The 19,603-nt window shown below is 37.5% G+C and overlaps 1 protein-coding gene across 2 annotated transcripts; it reads left to right on the top strand.

Moving 5' to 3' along the window:
• The first annotated feature begins 280 nt into the window (after positions 1-280).
• On the top strand, positions 281-19,466 carry LOC106079725 (uncharacterized). 2 transcript variants are annotated; one of them, XM_013240931.2, is made up of 5 exons: positions 281-572; positions 828-1,057; positions 5,962-6,104; positions 12,701-12,808; positions 18,405-19,466. In XM_013240931.2, exons 2-5 carry the CDS (start codon positions 828-830, stop codon positions 19,397-19,399), a joined length of 1,476 nt encoding a protein of 491 aa, XP_013096385.2. In that variant the 5' UTR covers positions 281-572; the 3' UTR covers positions 19,400-19,466. The 2 variants fall into 2 exon arrangements, with proteins under 2 accessions (XP_013096385.2, XP_055888685.1); XM_056032710.1 differs by lacking the exons at positions 12,701-12,808; positions 18,405-19,466 and adding an exon at positions 10,838-11,622 and having other exon boundaries at positions 325-572.
• The last annotated feature ends 137 nt before the right edge of the window (positions 19,467-19,603 follow it).

Here is a 19,603-nt window from a genome sequence, read left to right on the forward strand (position 1 = left end):
CTATCTACATTTTAATTTTGCTTTCTCTGTCCCTGGGTATATGTTCTTTGAGAACCCTTGAGCCAACGTGCGTATCCAAAATTGCACTGAACAAATTCGCTGTTAATTACTTTTTTTGTTTGTTTGGTTAACAGGGGGGTTGAGAATGAGGGGTTTTGATCATAAAACTCGAGAAGAAACGTACGAGTGGGTCAGCTGTTCCCATAACTCACCAATAGTAAAGAGAGTCAACGTAACAGGATACCTCCTATTACGCAGGATAATCCCCGCGCAAAAAACAAATGTAGATGAAATCTAAACAGAGACGAGAATATACAAAAAAATGGTTCAATATATCTGACAAAACAGGTGTCACTGACATACAAGAAAGCTCGTTTCGCCTGTCACTAGATCTATAAAATTGAATACAAAACTACTTCATTGACGCTTACCATGTCACCGACTATTGTTCAATAATGAACTCGAGAGAGAAGGGCTGTGCTTGCGAAAAGAGTTGAGGGTTAAACGAGCTTGAACCTTGGATAGAATCATTCTTGAGACTTATTATTTTTTATGTAATTATCAAAGCAAAGGTGAGCGATTTGTACGAAATGAAAGAACGAAAATTATTTCACGATTGAATATTTTCCTACGTAGAGGCTAATTCATTAATATCTAGCTTTTTTTTTTTTGGTGTATCCGGTGTACAAAAAAAAAAGTAAAGGGTCGGATATGGCCCACGGGTCGTAGTTTGGTAAGCCTTTTATTACGATACTGGTTGACTGTGAATATTATCTTTCAGTGCCATTTAGAAGACAACTTTGACGACGTATTTTATATTTCTATAGATGAGGATGAGCTTGCTCTGTGGCCTTGCCACCATCTTGATGTGTTCTACACTGGCCGCCCCCATAGAGCTCAGTTCAGTGTCAGGCGACGACATCGTAGGAAGTCTGGGCGATTCCAAGAGTTTCAAGTTGGCTGTGACCAGAGGAATCGAGCAAGGCATAAAAGACGCGCTTTCCAAAGGGTTAAAGGACTTAAAACATTTCCAGAATGTGGACTTCCAAAACGCCAGGTTTGTCGGGATGCATTTCTATTGATGAGTTTTATTTTTTTCATTACGCTATCTTGTTAATTTCTTGCAGTAAATAGTTATCACGAGTTTAAAAATAAAGTACGTTAGCGGTTAGCTCTAGGGTGGCCAACCTATGCACATTTATAAGTGGCACATTTCACCCAGAGAAGAAAATCAAGAAAAAGCATATTCGCAAAATTTCTAGGGAAAAAGAAGATCCACGGGAATTAATAATACTGGCCATTACGACGCTAAAATTGCCAACATGTTTATAATACTAAGATCAAAGAAAAATTATGTTAGTTTAATTACATTAGTAGTATGATGTATATATCTATATAATTAGTATTCCTTAGCCTTTGAAATTTTTTTCTTACATATTTAAGCTTTTCATTATTAGACAAATAATGATAATATCAACATTTTAAAAGAACTTTATTGGCTTTTAAGTCCATTTAATTTTAAAAAAGATGGTCAGAAGAAGAAGCAAAGTCCTGTCCAAGAAATCATCAATTAAATAAAGTGAACTAAATTAAACTAAGCCGTCAATAACTGGTAAGAGTTACTAGAACTGTTATCTTGCTCAAAAGAATGTTAGACTCTCCTATTCCTAGATATCATTGTATACATAAAATACATCGATACACCAAGATTGCGAGGTACGTTAAATTTCTAAAGGTCTCCGATTTTGGGAACTAAAAAATGTCGCACATTATTTTCTCGATGCGAAAGACGTGTGGCATGAGGAAAAGAGATCTTCTGTGTCTCTCTAAAACTGAATTGTTAATTAAGCATTTTTAGTTGATGACACTAGACATCTCAATGACCTAAATCTAAAACTGCATGGCAAGGAGCAAGGACACATTGATTTCTAGCTTTGTAAATGATATCACATGTTAAAAATAAAGTTCAAACTGTTTATCTTTCTTTAAAAAAAAAGATTTGAGTCGATTCCCGCGTTTAAAAGATCAAAGTCTTGAAGATCAAGTTAATTCTACAAATGACATTAAACAGTCGTTTGCATGATTTAGCTGATGAGGAAGACAGCATACTTGCATTTTAAACCAAATTTTAAGCTATTGAACGAAATATTCAGAAGATTCCTTACACATGGAACTTTTTTATCTGAAAACAAATTTAGTTCTGAAACTGAAATTTGATGAGCTTTCCTCAAGACAAAATGCTTATAAAAGATAAAGTTTGGCGATTATTGCCATGTTAACATTTTACAAAGCCAAGAAAATTGGCACACGGAGAAAGTTAAAAGCATGAAATTGCGCTCAGCAAAACTAATTGGTTAAACTAGTTCTAATCGCACAGATTTATTATTCTTTGTCTAGACTCTAGATTTATTTATGTACAATTTCAAGGCTGATTTATTTAAAAAATTTTATAGATATGTTTCTTGTTTCTATTTGTAAGTTACGGTCCAGTGTTTTATGTAATATTGTTACTTGACGTTTTAGTCTTCAGTACTGGAATGTCTACTTGTCTGGAGGAACATCTCTTTTGCTGTTAAAAAAAAAAGAAAGATTAAGAAGATTGACTTTTTTAGCGTTGCTATCAGATGTTTTACATGTTCCGGATGTTCCCTCACATTTTAAGCTAATTTCATTCTAGACCTAATGCCCCGGAGGACGACAGCAGCGGGCATGTTATAAACCTTGGACCATCAAGAACATCCGAATGAAAGTCCAGTGCGCATACCGCACGACCAGGCAGCCATCCATGTAACAAAAATGAAACATCTATGACAAAATTAGGGTCCAAAACAAAAAAAAAGATGTTGAAATGTATAATTTTATTTGCAGCAAAGCAGAAAAGAATTGAGCTAGAAGCATATTAATTGTCAACTTTTCTTCTATTGAAGATTGTTACGATAAACTACACAATGTCAAGGACGAAAACTGGGAAAAAAAAAAAGTGTGTATTAATTTGTGCTTCAAACGGAAGAACTTTGAAAACGTAGTTCTACAGTGTTAAAAAGCTCAAAAAAATATTATAACATCTTTAAAAAAAACATAATTTATCAACATTTGCTTTTCTTTTTTTGTTTGATGCTAGCAAGGGAAATAAATAATTCTGTACAAAGAGGTATTGCTAACCATGTTGGGTTTTGTCCCCTTAGATAATTGTACACGTTTTTTCTCTCACACCCAATCTCGGGTCAAGTTGAAACTTTACAAACTTATTTAATGTAGCTAACAAACCATAAATCAAGTTTCAAAAATATCTAATTACTTAATTAATGATTGGTACTTTTTTGTTTCGATATCGAAGAAGGGAAATAAATTGTACACAGGGCCGGTCCTATAGCTTGCGGGGCCCTATGCGAAACGGATTTCGCGGGGCCTAATTTGGGTTTTGATAAGGATAATAAGTGAAAATTACGTTTTTGCATTAGAACATAAATTCGTCTTTGCATTTTATTCACCTACTTTACTAAGTACAAAATCACTGTTAAATTAACTTTACTAGCCATCTACAGTAGATAGTAGTTTTACAACAAAAAACAGGTAAACATCAGATCTGCCTTTTAGATTTACTATCGACTCGCAAAATATCGCTTTTTTTTATATATAAGAGGTCGAGATAGATTTAGATGATAAGATCTATATCTGTATGCTAGTGGCTATCTAAGTAAATAACTATTAGAAGTTCTTGTTTTGGTTAAAATTCGGCTTATTATTACATTTTTATTAAATGAAAGCTGAAAATGCCTTTTTTTTAATCGCGAGTAGGATTGGCGTTTTCATATTGAATGACACATCGAAATGACAATTTTGTCTGTTTTAAGATTTGCATCAGTTTTCAGAAGATTATAATACTTTCAGGTGATTTTCATGACATTTTCTTATATTTTATAATTTCAGGAAAATCGCAGGAACCCTTTAATTATAATTTAAAATGGTTTAATTTAATAATTTACACCTGCAATTCGCATCGCGCGGGGCCTATGAAAGTGCGGGGCCCACTGCGGCGCATAGGTGGCAATGGCCTAAGACCGGGCCTGATTGTACAATATGGACACATATAGTTTTTCCCATTTTCTCTTAATTAAAATTTTGCTTGTTTATGTAATACGTTTTTATTAAAGAACATCCGATAAAATGGACCTCCCTTAATGTACCGCATACGTTAATTTCCAGGACTCGATCGGTGTACAACAATGAGTGGTACTGATATAGAGATTGTATATGTTGATTTATTTCCCCCCCCCCTTCCACACACAGATTTTTTTGCCCATGATTCTCTCTTCATTATATGTATAAGCAAGCAAATAGTTGTGTGGGTAATTATGTAAACTAAAGCACCCGGAAATGATCCATTTTCTATTTCCCTTCTGCCACTTTGCTATTCTGATCTCGTCCGCTTTTAGCTTGATTCCAGTCTTTGATTGAAGACTTGCACTTTCTGGTTACGCCCTTTGGATAAGGGATTCCTTGACAAGTTCTAATTAACATTGCACACCCAAGCAACTTGAAAGATGACATCTGATCATTTTTGTATTTGCCTTTGAGAGTGTTTATTGCTTAGAATTGATCTTCAAAAATATAGGGGACATTGATGTCTTTTTTCATATAGATTACAACATTCTTTGATATTCATCCAATATAAAATAAATAATCATTATTCATTCAACTTTGTCCTGGTTTTATAATTGTATTCATGCTCCGTAAGTGCTCTGGATACTGATACAGGTCAGATAAAATGTCTGAATATATTAAATTAGCTATGCCTTTATGGAACCTGGGTGGGCAAAACCAGGACACGGATCTCAAAAACGACTCTAACGATGTTTCTAGAAATGTGACAGTTGCTGTAAATCGTTGGGAAAACAATCGCTTGCTCGTTGGCCACACCCCCGTGGATGCTTTAGTCACACCTCCGTGGATGCTTTAGCCACACCCCAGTGGATGCTTTAGCCACACCCCAGTGGATGCTTTAGCCACACACCCGTGGATGCTTTAGCCACACACCCGTGGATGCTTTAGTCACACCCCCGTGGATGCTTTAGTCACACCCCGGTGGATGCTTTAGTCACACCCCGGTGGATGCTTTAGTCACACCCCCGTGGATGCTTTAGCCACACCCCCGTGGATGCTTTAGCCACACCCCCGTGGACGCTTTAGTCACACCCCCGTGGATGCTTTAGCCACACCCCCGTGGTAGCTTTAGCCACACCCCCGTGGATGCTTTAGTCACACCCCCGTGGATGCTTTAGCCACACCCCCGTGGATGCTTTAGTCACACCCCCATGGATGCTTTAGTCACACCCCCGTGGATGCTTTAGTCACACCCCCATGGATGCTTTAGTTTCACCGTTATGATTTTTAAAAGTAAAAAAAAAAAAGAAATTTAAATTTGGCAAGAAATCGAGAAACAAACAATGATTTCCGCATGTTGACAATCTTCTTTAGAGACTGACCTAGCCACAAACGCAGGGCGTAATCCTCTTTTTTTTTACTATAACGTCTTTATTTTATAAGTAAGATAAGATAAGTTTAATAAATTAATGTTCAGGAACATTTTGAGCATCATCTTCTTTGTAAACTAAAGGCCTATCATTGGAATAGGAATTCTATAAAATCTAGTAGATCTCTACATTCGCTCAACCATGATTCTTTTTCACGGGGAGGGGGTGGGGGTGGAGGAGAGACCGTGGTTGGGCAAAAAATGTTCAATTAGTAATTAACAGACAAATAATCGATCCCTAAGTTATAAAAAGAAGGTAATGTGTTGTTGCATTTTTTAAGAATTAAAAAAAAATGTTTTCTTTTTCAATAACAAATAATGTGTGAATGCTTAGTTTCCGATATTATTTTAAACAAAAAGTATTCTGATTTTTTAAATGTTTACTACTAATATAATTCTGTTTTCGCTCTGTCATTTTGTTTGTCTAGTGAAGTGGAAGAGAGATTTAAGACTATACCGTGTGACTCGGGTGTATGTGAAGCTTGCTTTGGATTTCCTTCCGAATGGATACATCTCTGTGAGAACCATTGCGAGATCAACTGTAAGGCTTATCCCAAACAAGAGGAGTCGGGTAAGCGACGAATTGTGCATTCAAAGTCTGCATCTAAAATGTTTTATTTTGTTGAAATAGTAAAGGATAGTTTGGTTTTCTGTATTGTTATTTTACTTAAAGTGAAATGGGGAGGGGAGGGGGGGGGGTAAACGGTGAAGGTTCACTTGCAACCTATGAGGGCAGATGATGTAAAGGTCATTTCTATGGCGAGATTGTTATGTGGCCAGCACAACGACCGACAGCCTTTTTTGTTTTCCTACTGAAAGTCAGGGACCCATTAGAGTTGTGTGAACTCTAGTAAGTCCTTTAAAAATCCCAAAATCGAATCCCAGCCTTGAAACTCTTGTGTAAATTGCTTTAGAAACTGGTTGGCTAGGTGTGCTGTATGAGCTCTAGACTGTTTTCACGATATTCGTGGCTTAGGGTCTTTGAAAGCGCCAACCCCTGCCGTCTTGAAGGAGGTCAAAGCGCCATCCCCTGCCGTCTTGAAGGAGGTTTAAAGTAGTTTTGGGCAAAGTTATCTTCATTTCTGAAAGAGCATCCGAAAGTTTTAAAACATAAACAGTGTCATCGTTAGAACCTTGATTTGCGACGTAGAAGTGATGTAATTCTGTCAGCTGCCAAAGCTCTTCACTCTTCCCTAACAGAAGCTGTCCGCATTAAGTGCACCAAAAAACAAACTAGGCAATGTCTTCACGATGGTCTCTTATGGTGATCTCCCTTTGCGTTTTACTTCCACTGAAGGATGACATCAGCCAGAGAATCTAGTCTGTAAATAGTGAAAAGATTGTACTGATTGTTGATGTACATCAAATCCATAGAATGTTTCTAGATCTGTAAGTTACATCCTGAGTTGGAAAGAACAAAGCTATCGACACAGAGGCGATGTCACGAGCCCAAAGGCTAAAAAAATAGAAAATAACTAGAGAATACAGGAAAGTCCTCTAAGAGGGGAAAAAATCCGGTATCTGTATCTTCAAGCGTTAGGTCTACTCTCTAAAATATTAATTCCGACCCAGCATTTGGAGAGTTTTAAATGCAATCTTTAACATTTGAGTGTATCTGGTATATTGATGAACATTTTTTTTCCTGATTGACAAAATTGTTCAATTTAACTGAAAATTGGTGGAGGGGTCTTTGCCTAGAGTTCTCAGCATTTGATTGGAGAATGTGAACACCTATATTTTTCTTGTATGAAATTTATTTTAGTGACTCGACCAGTTATGATCTCTCTGGCTAATACTATTACTATTACTTGTGATAGGTTTTTTCTTTGTCTTGGCATACATTACTCGTTTTGGTGAACAGCATTCGATTGAATGGACAGTTGGCGTACAATCTATAGGTCAAGCATTCGATTGAATGGACAGTTGGCGTACAATCTATATGTCAAGCATTTGATTGAATGGACTGTTGGCGTACAATCTATATGTCAAGCATTTGATTGAATGGACTGTTGGCGTACAATCTATATGTCAAGCATTTGATTGAATGGACTGTTGGCGTACAATGTATATGTCAAGCATTTGATTGAATGGACTGTTGGCGTACAATCTATATGTCAAGCATTTGATTGAATGAACAGTTGGCGTACAATCTATATGTCAAGCATTTGATTGAATGGACTGTTGGCGTACAATCTATATGTCAAGCATTTGATTGAATGGACAGTTGGCGTACAATCTATATGTCAAGCATTTGATTGAATGGACTGTTGGCGTACAATCTATATGTCAAGCATTTGATTGAATGGACTGTTGGCGTACAATCTATAAGTCAAGCATTCGAGCTCTGATAGAGTTAAAAAAGCAATGAGAAATTCGTCACTTTCTTAAATTTCATTGCTTCAAATGTTTTATAACCACACCCGTAGAAGTTAGTGATGCAGATAGAAGGCAATTGTTGTTTTTTTTTAAGTAGGAACGAAATGGTGGAGTCATTAAGCTCTTCATTGCTGACAGGGTTCATCATATTGACGCTACCTGAATTTTTATAAATGATTTAAAATTTAAAGTCTAGACTGATGCCTCTCCAAATAGAGTCGTGCAGTAAGCACTGGCGGATCCAGATCTTTTGAGTGGGGGGGGGCGATTTTTTTCCAAACCCTAACCCTAATGCCCAGTAACCAGTAAACCCTATGTATAAACGTGCGTATATATATATATATATATATATATATATATATATATATATATATATATATATATATATATATATATATATATATATATATATATATATATATATGAGAATTTTTAAAAAGCAGCATTTCTCAACCTTTGGTGAAAAACAAAACAACTGGGGCATCGCTATAAGGTTTTCAAGGGGGGTTCGGGGCGAAGCCCCGACGTCAAAAGCGTTTTCTAGCTTTTTTCACTGAAGAAAAGTATTCTCCTGACATTTACAGCTCATTATTCATCAATGGAGTTCGGGGCGAAGCCCCGCCGCCAAAAGCGTTTTCTTGCATTCTTCACTGTAGAAACGCATTCTTCTGACATCTACAACTCATTATTTATCAATGGAGTTCGGGGCGAAGCCCCGACGCCAAAAGCGTTTTCTTGCTTTTTTCACTGCAGAAAAGTATTCTCCTGATATTTACAGCTCATTATTCATCAGTGGAGTTCGGGGCGAAGCCCCGACGCCAAAAGCGTTTTCTTGCATTCTTCATTGTAGAAACGCATTCTCCTGACATCTGCAACTCATTATTTATCAATGGAGTTCGGGGCGAAGCCCAGACGCCAAAATCGTTTTCTTGCTTTTTTCACTGCAGAAAAGTATTCTCCTGACATTTACAGCTCATTATTCATCAGTGGAGTTCGGGGCGAAGCCCCGACGCCAAAAGCGTTTTGTTGCATTCTTCATTGCAGTAACGCATTCTCCTCACATCTACAACTCATTATTTATCAATGGAGTTCGGGACAAAGCCCCGTCGCCAAAAGAGTTTTCTAGCATACTTCACAGAAGAAACGTATTCTCCTGACCTAAAACTTATTATTCATACTATTAAAAAAGGACCTTTTGAATAATGTTGTACTTGAAAAATATTCTAATATGAATTTATAGGCCCTTAATACATTGCAAAAAATCCGATTTGTTCCTTGAAAAGATAAGATACCCCACATATTTAGATTTTGGCTTTGAGGATCTCCGCCGAAAAAAAATTATTCGATAAATAATATTCAATAAAATCATAGTATAAATTGTGAGTTAAAGTCCCAAATTTATATAACTAGAAAAATATCAGATTGAGTAAAGGTTAGAAAAAGGCGACTATGAAAAAATGATTTGGGTTTAGAACTCATCTCAATCGTGACTCTTATACTGAAAAATTTCGTTTGAATTCTAATTTTTTGAATGCAAAGTCTTTCTTAAAATAGTTATGATAAATTCATGTGAAATTACATAAACTCTGTCTGGAAATGGGAGGGGGGGGGTAGAGTGAAAACGATTAATCCTCGCTCCTTTAATAATTTCTGCTAAAGATTGCATTTGGCATTAAAGAATAGGGGTGTGGCGACTCGATATAAGAATTTATTTATAGTATATATAAATTATATTAGTGACAGATGTTTTTGTTTTGTAATTTCCTAACTGTAATACAAAAAGAAAAAGTATTGGTTTGTCCGATGGGGAAAGGCGATTGCATGAATCGCCCCTCCCACCTGGTACAACCCTTTTTCATTTAAATTTTACTAATGATAAAATTTGAGATTAGAGTGTGGTACGACATAATATACAATGAGTTCACATATCAATATGTAGTTTATATTAAATAGAAATTCAACTAATTTTGTTCACAAACTATGATTCTCCATAAAAATAGGACCGCCCCCCCCCCACTCAGAGGGCTAGAGTGGGAAGGGCAGTACATGCGATTTCCCCCTCCCCCAACCTCACCGAAACGGCCAAGATACAAGAAGACGAGCGACATAATATAAATCTATATGTTAATTCAACTAATTTTGTTCACAAACTATGATTTCTCCATTAAAGTAGGACCGCCCCCTCCCTCAAAAGGTTTAGGTGGGAAGGGCAGTAGAGATAAATTGGCAAACAGGGAACGACATAATACAAAGATCGGTTAAAATATCAATAACAAGTTTTAATCACATAGATATTTAATTGATTCTGTTAGCAAGCTGTGATTTCTACAAAGAAATTGGACCGCCCCCCCCCCACTCGAAAGTTTATGGGGGGGGGGGGATTGATACCATCGCATAAGTAATGAATTCGTATACAAATCGGGTGAATTCTATACTAAAATTCGTCCGCCCCCCCCCCTTCGCGGGGGGGGGGGGGTTCGGCCGAATGGGGGGGGGGGGCGATCGCCCCTACCGCCCCCCCCTTGGATCCGCCAGTGGCAGTAAGTCGTTCTGCTGACCACACCATACCGTGGTTAACTAATGGACTGCAAATCGATGAACACTATCATATGCCTAATGTATGAAAATATAATGCAGCTGAAAAACAATTTAATTTCAAGTTTGTTTAAAAAATGGAGAAAAGTTTGTTTTATGAATATAATATAGAACATAGTCTAGATTATTTTGATTTAGTTTTAAACGGTTAATGTTGTTTTATTTTAAGATATGGCTAGTATGTTTTAAGTATGTCAATGTATAGTTATGTGATAATACTGAAGTCGTAAATATCAGCCTTGGTGATTTGTTACTTTTCTGTAACTTTAACTTTGTATTGAGTTGTGTTCCCTGAGTAAGAAGGGCATTAACTCTGTTTGTCATTGTCTACAGGAAGTTCTCGTGACAAGAGAAATTTGATGCAGCTATGCATAGAAATCGACATACTGGGAATCGGGAAACTACTCACGCCCATAATAAGCCTCCTGGGTGGGCTTCTTGGAGGTGGGGGTGCTTCAGCATCCGGGGGCGGTGGCCTTGTAGGGGGTCTGCTTGGAGGAGGACTGTTAAATGGAATACTTGGCGGGAGTAACGGGGGCCTACTTGGAGGTCTACTTGGAGGAGGGTCGTCATACAGCGGCGGATCTGGCGGAGGTTTGTTGAGTGGACTGTTAGGCGGCGGCGGTGGGCCTTTGAGTGTGGTGACTAATCTCGCTGGAGGCTTGTTAGGTGGAGCGACCAGTCTCCTGGGTGGTGGAGGTTCGAACACAGGTGGATCCGGTGGAGGAGGTTTGTTGAGCGGAGTTACGGGTTTGCTGGGCGGTGGTGGAGGCTCGAACACAGGTGGATCCGGTGGAGGAGGCTTGTTGAGCGGAGTTACGGGTTTGCTGGGCGGTGGTGGAGGTTCCAACACAGGTGGATCCGGTGGAGGAGGCTTGTTGAGCGGAGTGACGGGTATGCTGGGCGGTGGGGGCGGAACAGGCAGTAGCGGTACTGGTGCTGTGGGTGGGTTATTAGGTGGTGGTGGGGCAGGTGGCGGTGTAAACCTTCTATCAGGTCTCCTTGGTAAAAAGTAACACGAGATAATTTATATTGGAAAGACACTTTTAGTCTAGTACGTTATAAACTGTAGCATCTTAAGTATGAACATTGTAGCAAATAAAACAACCATACTGTTACCAACGTTTTTTGTCTTGCTTGTTGTTGTTGTCTGTTGTTTTACATAACGACATGATAGCCACTGCACTTGAAACCAATAGAACTTGAGTATTGATCGTGATAAACATCTCTTGTTTACTGCTAAAGCTGAAGAGGTTATGCGGCCTCGGCTGTGTTTAATTAAAGGGGCTGATGAGTCACGTTTCTTATAAGATATTTTGTACAATGTATGTATTTATAGAAACAGACTTAAGTCTCATGCTAGTGAATGTATAAATATTTATTTACAGAAAAAAACAAAAAAGTCTTTAAAAGTACAATAAGTCTCGTTTTGTTTTTTACCAATTATAATCAAATTCCTAAATGGGGCATTGTAGATCTTGCCAGACGATCCTTTCCCTCTCCTCAGAGGACTAAAGATGTCAATCCTTGAAACACTTGCATTGTCACGTGACTTGTAATCACCAGACGCTGCAGTGTTTTCAGCCTTCTTTTTTTTTACTTCTGGTCGGTTCATCACACGCGATCGATGACCCCTCCTTTATGCCTGGTCTCCATTTGGGCCAAACCCATACTTTTTTTTTCTCCAAAAACAGTTGGTATTTATGTTGTTCGCGGTGGCCTAGCGGTAAACCGCGAGGCTTCCGAACCAGGGGTCCCGGGTTTGAATCCTGGTGAAGACTGTGATTTTGAATAAAGGGATCTTTGGGTGCCTCTGGGAGTCCACCCAGCTCTAATGGGTACCTGACATTAGTTGGGGAAAAGTAAAGGTGATTGGTCGGTGTGAGGCCACATGACACCCTCGTTAACTGTAGGCCACAGAAACAGATGACCTTTACAAAGTCTGAAAGGGGAGCTTTACTTTTGTACTTTGCTTACATACTTCAGCGTATCTTAAAAGTGGATGACCATTGCCCAAGCCAAATTGATGAATAAATTCTTTATCACACAAACTTCAGATCTGTCAAACATAATAAACACATAATGCTCCTTTACTAAGTGATTATAATATTTATCCCGTATATTTTAATATTAATTGTTAGTAAGACAAAAAGTGAATCCCCTTATGTAACAAAGACACTCTTCCTGTGGCTGCAGATACCCCGTCCACCAGACAGAGGAGAACACCGATGCTGTGCTTGAGCGTGCTGGACGTGAAAGACTACGGAGGATGTGCATACAACTTACAGCCAGGTTTAATCTCAGGTGTGTGGGAAAAACAAGTGTTTAACATATGTAGACAAAATTAGCATAGGCAGACAGTACAGATAAACAGGTCTAAGCATATAAAAGTATAAATGTTCGTTAGCGGTACATATAATAATAATTAGATTTAAAGAATTCAGCTACAATACACAGTTTAAAGAACACAGCTACAGTGTGTAGTTCAAAGAACAAAGCTACTATTCGTAACTTAAAGAGCACAGCTACAATACAAAGTTCAAAAAGCAATGCTACAATACACAGCTGAGAGGACACAGCTGCAATGCACAGTTTAAGGAAGACAGCTACACACAGCTTTGACGACGCTTACAAGACACAGCTTAAAGAGTGCCGCCACATCACACTGTTCAAAGAACAAAGCTACAAAACACAGCGTAAGAAACACGGCTACAATACACAGCTTAAAGAGCACAGCTACAATACACTGATCAAATAATACAGATCGATACTCAGCTCAAAGAACAAAGATACACTACACAGATTTAACAACGTTTACAGTACAAAGAAAAAAGAACACAGCTACACTATAAGCTTTAAGAACACAGCTTAAAATAGAAGAACACAGCTACAAAAAAACATCATATAGTACAATAAATATTCTATATATAATATATAACAATATTTTTATTCTGCCACAAAACGAACAATCAACAGACCAGGAGTCTGAATGCATAGAACCAAACAAACCTAGTTAACGCTTTTATAACTTAATACGTAACGCCATTTTTTTTTACATATGTACTATACAAAATATTGAAGAAATGTTATTTTTTTTTAAAAGAAGCTTATCTAAGGGGAAGAACCGCAAAATCACTTCCATATAGCTCAATACTTCATGGATAAGCTCCTTTTTCTATATTAAAAAAAAACATTTATTGATTAACTTATTATTTTTTAAAAATGATTAATGTATTGTCCTCGACTATGGATAAGTGTGTTACATTTTAACTTAGTCAGAGAACGGGAAGTGAAAAAAAAACGTGTACAACACTTAATCAGGAAAATAACTCCACACATTCAGAAATGTCTCTTAATACTTAACATTTATTTCCCTTTTTCGATACCTAAAAAATAATTAGTTATCTATAGTTAATGAAATCATTTTTTTAAATTGATTCATGTTCTGTTAGGTACAACAATTTTTGTGGGGGGTTTTGGGATCCGAAAATGGGTGTGCGAGAAATAACCTGTACAAAAAGTGTACAAGACAGGCAGAAAGAGTTGATACACAAGTGATACAAAATGGTAACTGAAGTCCTAATTATAAAACCTGTCTTTGTGTAAGCGAAATGGGGAAGACAATCTGTACCTCTCAATTTTACCTGCTGTACGGGGGGTACTGTTAACGTATTTATCTACCGGTATCATGACAGCCTATAGTGATGAAGGTGAGAATTATTTCGACGAAACAATACTAAAGTAAAACCCCCGTATCAAAAATAAATGATAGACTTGGCTGGGACATTCTTCTAGTGCCAAGTTCTCACCATTCTACTGAAAGATCCTAAGTCTAAGATGAACTGCTCAGCGGTTTCCAGATCAAGCATAAACAGTGTCTATCTTTAGGTGATGTTCTGGGACCAATATGTTGTTTGGGTCTCTTGAAAAAGTATTGGAAGGACGTGGTCAGCATTCTCTAGTGTCGCTCCAAGAAGGCATGTTTCTCTGGTCACGACTGGGCAGAAAGCAAGGGAAAAAATGGAAATAAAACGAAAATAAGAAAAACACAAACTATAATGTTTAAAAAGTCAATATCTCCTTTATACAACAATAGAACGATTATTTTGCTTTTAATCAAATAATGTTAGGGTTAGGGTTAGGGTTAGGGTTATATTTGTTTTTAAATAAAATAACATTTTTTACCCCATCATATTCCCACCCCCTCCCCCGGGAAAAAAACTTTGTTGAGCGAATGTAGAAATCTACTAGATTTTATAACATTCAAATGATAGCCATTTAGATTTAGAGTTAGAAGACCATGTGCAAATATTAAACTCTTTAATGAATAATGCATACATGCGGAAATACCGGAAGTCTGCTCAAGATTTTAAACAAATCCTAGTTCCCATGCCATATTCAAATTAATTTCTGTTTTTATTTTGAAAAATTATAACGGTCAAAAGTTACTTTTCCCTACTATATGCAGCAACAGTCAAATGTCTCGGAAAATCGTTAGATCCGTTTTCAAGAACTGTATCCACCCTGAAGTTTTTTGCCTACTCTGAATGTGCCATATCAATAGAGTGATTGCAAAGTGGCATCAGAGATTACGATTACAAAGAAAAATGTCTTTAATTAGCGCTAGCTAAAGGGCATTGTCAATCTTTGACTATGGCACCGTAGAGTAACATGGTAACTCATATATGCTTTGAAAGTCAGTTTCCTAGAATGTCTATGAGCTAGAGTTTCAAACGTGAAAGTTATATTTGTAGACGAAAAATAAAAAAATCAAGATCAATAACCGTAAATAAAACTTGCTTTTAAAGTCTGAATTGGAACAGACTGGCTTAGTTCCCCTTACATTATTACATCCTTAATTAAAAGATACTTATTATAAATTTTTACATGAGTGTATAATATAAACGAACCCTGGAAAACAAGTTTATTGATTAGGGTATTGTTTCTCAAGATGGCCTTGATGGCTGCCTCTGCTAATAGATTAGTTGACAGATTGCAGTTCACCCTTAATGGTGTGCAGTGTCACTTCATGCTTCGTACAAGTTCTCTCTAATCTCTCTCTTTCTGTCTTTCTCTCTCACTCTCTCTCTCTCTCTCTCTCTGTCTCTCTCTTTCTCAAATACTAAAATATTGGGCCTTCACACACTCACTGTGACACACTCTTTGCTCTCTTAGTTTTTCACTGTCTACCTCACTTTCTCTTTCAATACACAAAACTTTCTCTTTCACTACACAACACTTTCTCTATCACTACACAACACTTTCTCTTTCACTAAACAACACTTTCTCTATCACTACACAACACTTTCTCTTTCACTAAACAACACTTTCTCTTTCACTACAAATAACACTTTCTCTTTCACTAAACAACACTTTCTCTTTCACTACAAATAACAATTTCTCTTTCACTAAACAACACTTTCTCTTTCACTAAACAACACTTTCTCTATCACTACACAACACTTTCTCTTTCACTAAACAACACTTTCTCTTTCACTACAAATAACACTTTCTCTTTCACTAAACAACACTTTCTCTTTCACTACAAATAACAATTTCTCTTTCACTAAACAACACTTTCTCTTTCACTAAACAACACTTTCTCTTTCACTACACAACACTTTCTCTTTCAATACACAACACTTTCTCTTTCAATACACAACACTTTCTCTTTCACTACATAACACTTTCTCTTTCACTACATAACACTTTCTCTTTCACAACATAACACTTTCTCTTTCACTACATAACACTTTCTCTTTCACAACATAAAATTTTCTCTTTCACTACACAACACTTTCTCTTTCACTACATAACACTTTCTCTTTCACTACATAACACTTTCTCTTTCACAACATAAAACTTTTTCTTTCACTACATATTACTTTCTCTTTCACTACACAACACTTTCTCTTTCAATACACAACACTTTCTCTTTCACTACATAACACTTTCTCTTTCACGTCACAACACTTTCTCTTTCAATATACAACACTTTCTCTTTCACTACATAACACTTTCTCTTTCACTACACAACACTTTCACAACATAAAACTTTTTCTTTCACTACATAACACTTTCTCTTTCACTACACAACACTTTCTCTTTCACTAAACAACACTTTCTCTTTCACTACATAACACTTTCTCTTTCACTACACAACACTTTCTCTTTCACTAAACAACACTTTCTCTTTCACTACATAACACTTTCTCTTTCACTACACAACACTTTCTCTTTCACTAAACAACACTTTCTCTTTCACTACAAATAACACTTTCTCTTTCACTACACAACACTTTCTCTTTCACTAAACAACACTTTCTCTTTCACTACACAACACTTTCTCTTTCACTAAACAACACTTTCTCTTTCACTAAATAACACTTTCTCTTTCACTACACAACACTTTCTCTTTCAATACATAACACTTTCTTATTCACTACACAACACTTTCTCTTTCAATACACAAAACTTTCTCTTTCACTACACAACACTTTCTCTTTCACTACACAACACTTTCTCTTTCAATACATAACACTTTCTCTTTCACTACACAACACTTTCTCTTTCACTACACAACACTTTCTCTTTCACTAAACAACACTTTCTCTTTCACTAAACAACACTTTCTCTTTCACTACACAACACGTTCTCTTTCAATACACAACACTTTCTCTTTCACTACATAACACTTTCTCTTTCAATACATAACATTTTCTCTTTCACTACACAACACTTTCTCTTTCAATACATAACACTTTCTCTTTCACTACACAACACTTTCTCTTTTACAACATAACACTTTTTCTTTCACTACATAAAACTAAACAATATATATATATCAACCATCTCGACCTTGTATAAGAAGTGCATGACGAAACCTTTAATGACCATCTTTTGCCGAGAACACTGTCTGACTTCAAGCTTAGAGCAAGACTTCTACCCCAAACCTACAATGTAAAGTGTCTAGTAAGCTAATAGTAATTGCGTACAATAATTACGGAAAATAAATACACATGTCAATGTTAAATAGCAGTGAATGTGTTTAATCACCCAATGATAATTTCTGTGAAAAGCAGGGGCGGACTTGGTGTTAAAATAATTATAAAATCGGCCCAGGTATTTCTACACAATGTGGTCCACAAATAGTACAACCAATTATAGGCTTGAGGAGGCTTGAGCCCTCTGCGTTCGAATTCATCTCAACTTTTTGCATTTAAAAAGCGATCACTGTAACATTCACCCAGATACCGCATTCATTCCCACCCCCACCCCTTTTTTTCATTTGCCAATTTGTCCAGACAGGTGATAAGATCATGGGTTATTGTGAGAGCATAAAATAGCGCTAAACAAAAACAATTGCTAAATTTATTTCTAATTGCACTTTTTTATAATTGTAAAAGTTAGATCAATTACAAACATTATTACACAACTACACTTAATAAAATCTTTGTTTTATTTTTTAAAAAACTTTTTTATTTTTTCTTGTTGTAAATTGATTGTAACACATAACAGTCTGAAGATGAGTATTAGTGTAGTATTTTACGTGACTACGCAGACCCAGTTGCGACCTGCATAATTGCCAATCCTGATACAGACACAGCCGTTGTTCACCAGGGGTCTTATTAAATTCTATCTTCGCCATCTGCACCTTTCTTCGGCCGCGACCTTTATAAGAGAGAATCACGCATACAAGTATCCCAAGTCTCATCGTAAAACATATCAATGATCACGTGATGTTGAATCGGAATTTGTGTCAGCGATCCAAAGAATTGACTACATCATTTGGGGACGTAACTACAAAACATGGCTACATTTATCGACGTTTGTATTACTTGCTGTTGTTTTGTTTTTATGACTGTTAAGACAATAATTGTAATTATTTTGTCTTGTTTAGGTTGCCCGAATGTTGCAACCCCAGCTCCAGTTCCAGTGACCAATGTTCAGATCCCTACAATCACAAAAAAGAACGGAACTAACTGCACCACTGATGCCGTTGGTGGTGCTGGAAATCTGGTGAACTCCCTGCTGGGGGCGCTAAGCGGAGGCTCCACGGGGAACTTGTTGAATGGTATAACGGGATTAACGGGAAATGTGTTAAATGATCTTACAGGGGGAAACACGAACGGGGCGCTTAATGTTCTGGGGAGCTTGTTGAACAGTAACCCAGTAGGCGGTGTCTTGAACACCGCAACAGGAACAACTGGGAACCTATTGAACACAGTAATAGGACTGTTGGGTGGAGGGGCGACCGGAAGCAGCACCGGGAACGTAGTCAATACATTGACTGGAACAGCTGGGAACCTATTGAACACAGCAACGGGTCTGTTGGGTGGTGGGGCGACTGGAAGCAGCACCGGGAACGTAGTCAATACATTGACTGGAACAGCTGGGAACCTATTGAACACAGCAACAGGCCTGTTGGGTGGTGGGGCGACCGGAAGCGACACCGGGAACGTTGTCAACACAGTGTCTGGAGCGCTTGGAAACCTGTTAAATGGTAACCCTGTGGGAAGCGTGGTGAACACCGCGACGGGTACAGCTGGGGACCTATTGAACACAGTGACAGGTCTGTTGGGTGGTGGGGGCACCGGGGGCAGCACGGGAAACGTGGTCAACACGGTAACAGGGGCATTGTCTGGTCTGTTAGGAAGCGGTGCGACTGGCTCTCTCACCAACTCTCAAGCCTCCGGGTTGCTTGGAACATCGCTTGGTGGACAGACTTCAACCAACACCGGCACAGCTGCAACGTCCAGTGGTGGACTCTTGGGCGGACTCACTGGAGGTCTGACCGGCGGCCTCACGGCAACAACCAACACGGGAACTCAAACTGCAGCAACAAATAATCTTCTGGGTTCACAAGGTGGGCTCTTAAGCCTACTTGGAAAGTAATGTTTGATAGTCAACGTCTTGTATTCTAAATTAAAAAAAAACAATAAACAGATATTTTTACCTGTTATAGATGTACTTATTTATGTATTCATTTTCGTTTAATCAACTGAATTTTAATCATTACAAAACTTATATCCACTCAATCCGTCTGTCTGTATGTCTGTCTGGTACAAATTTTGAACACATCATTTCTCCCACTTCCCA

Source organism: Biomphalaria glabrata, chromosome 6 (assembly GCF_947242115.1).
Source record: "Biomphalaria glabrata chromosome 6, xgBioGlab47.1, whole genome shotgun sequence".
Classification (NCBI taxonomy): domain Eukaryota; kingdom Metazoa; phylum Mollusca; class Gastropoda; family Planorbidae; genus Biomphalaria; species Biomphalaria glabrata.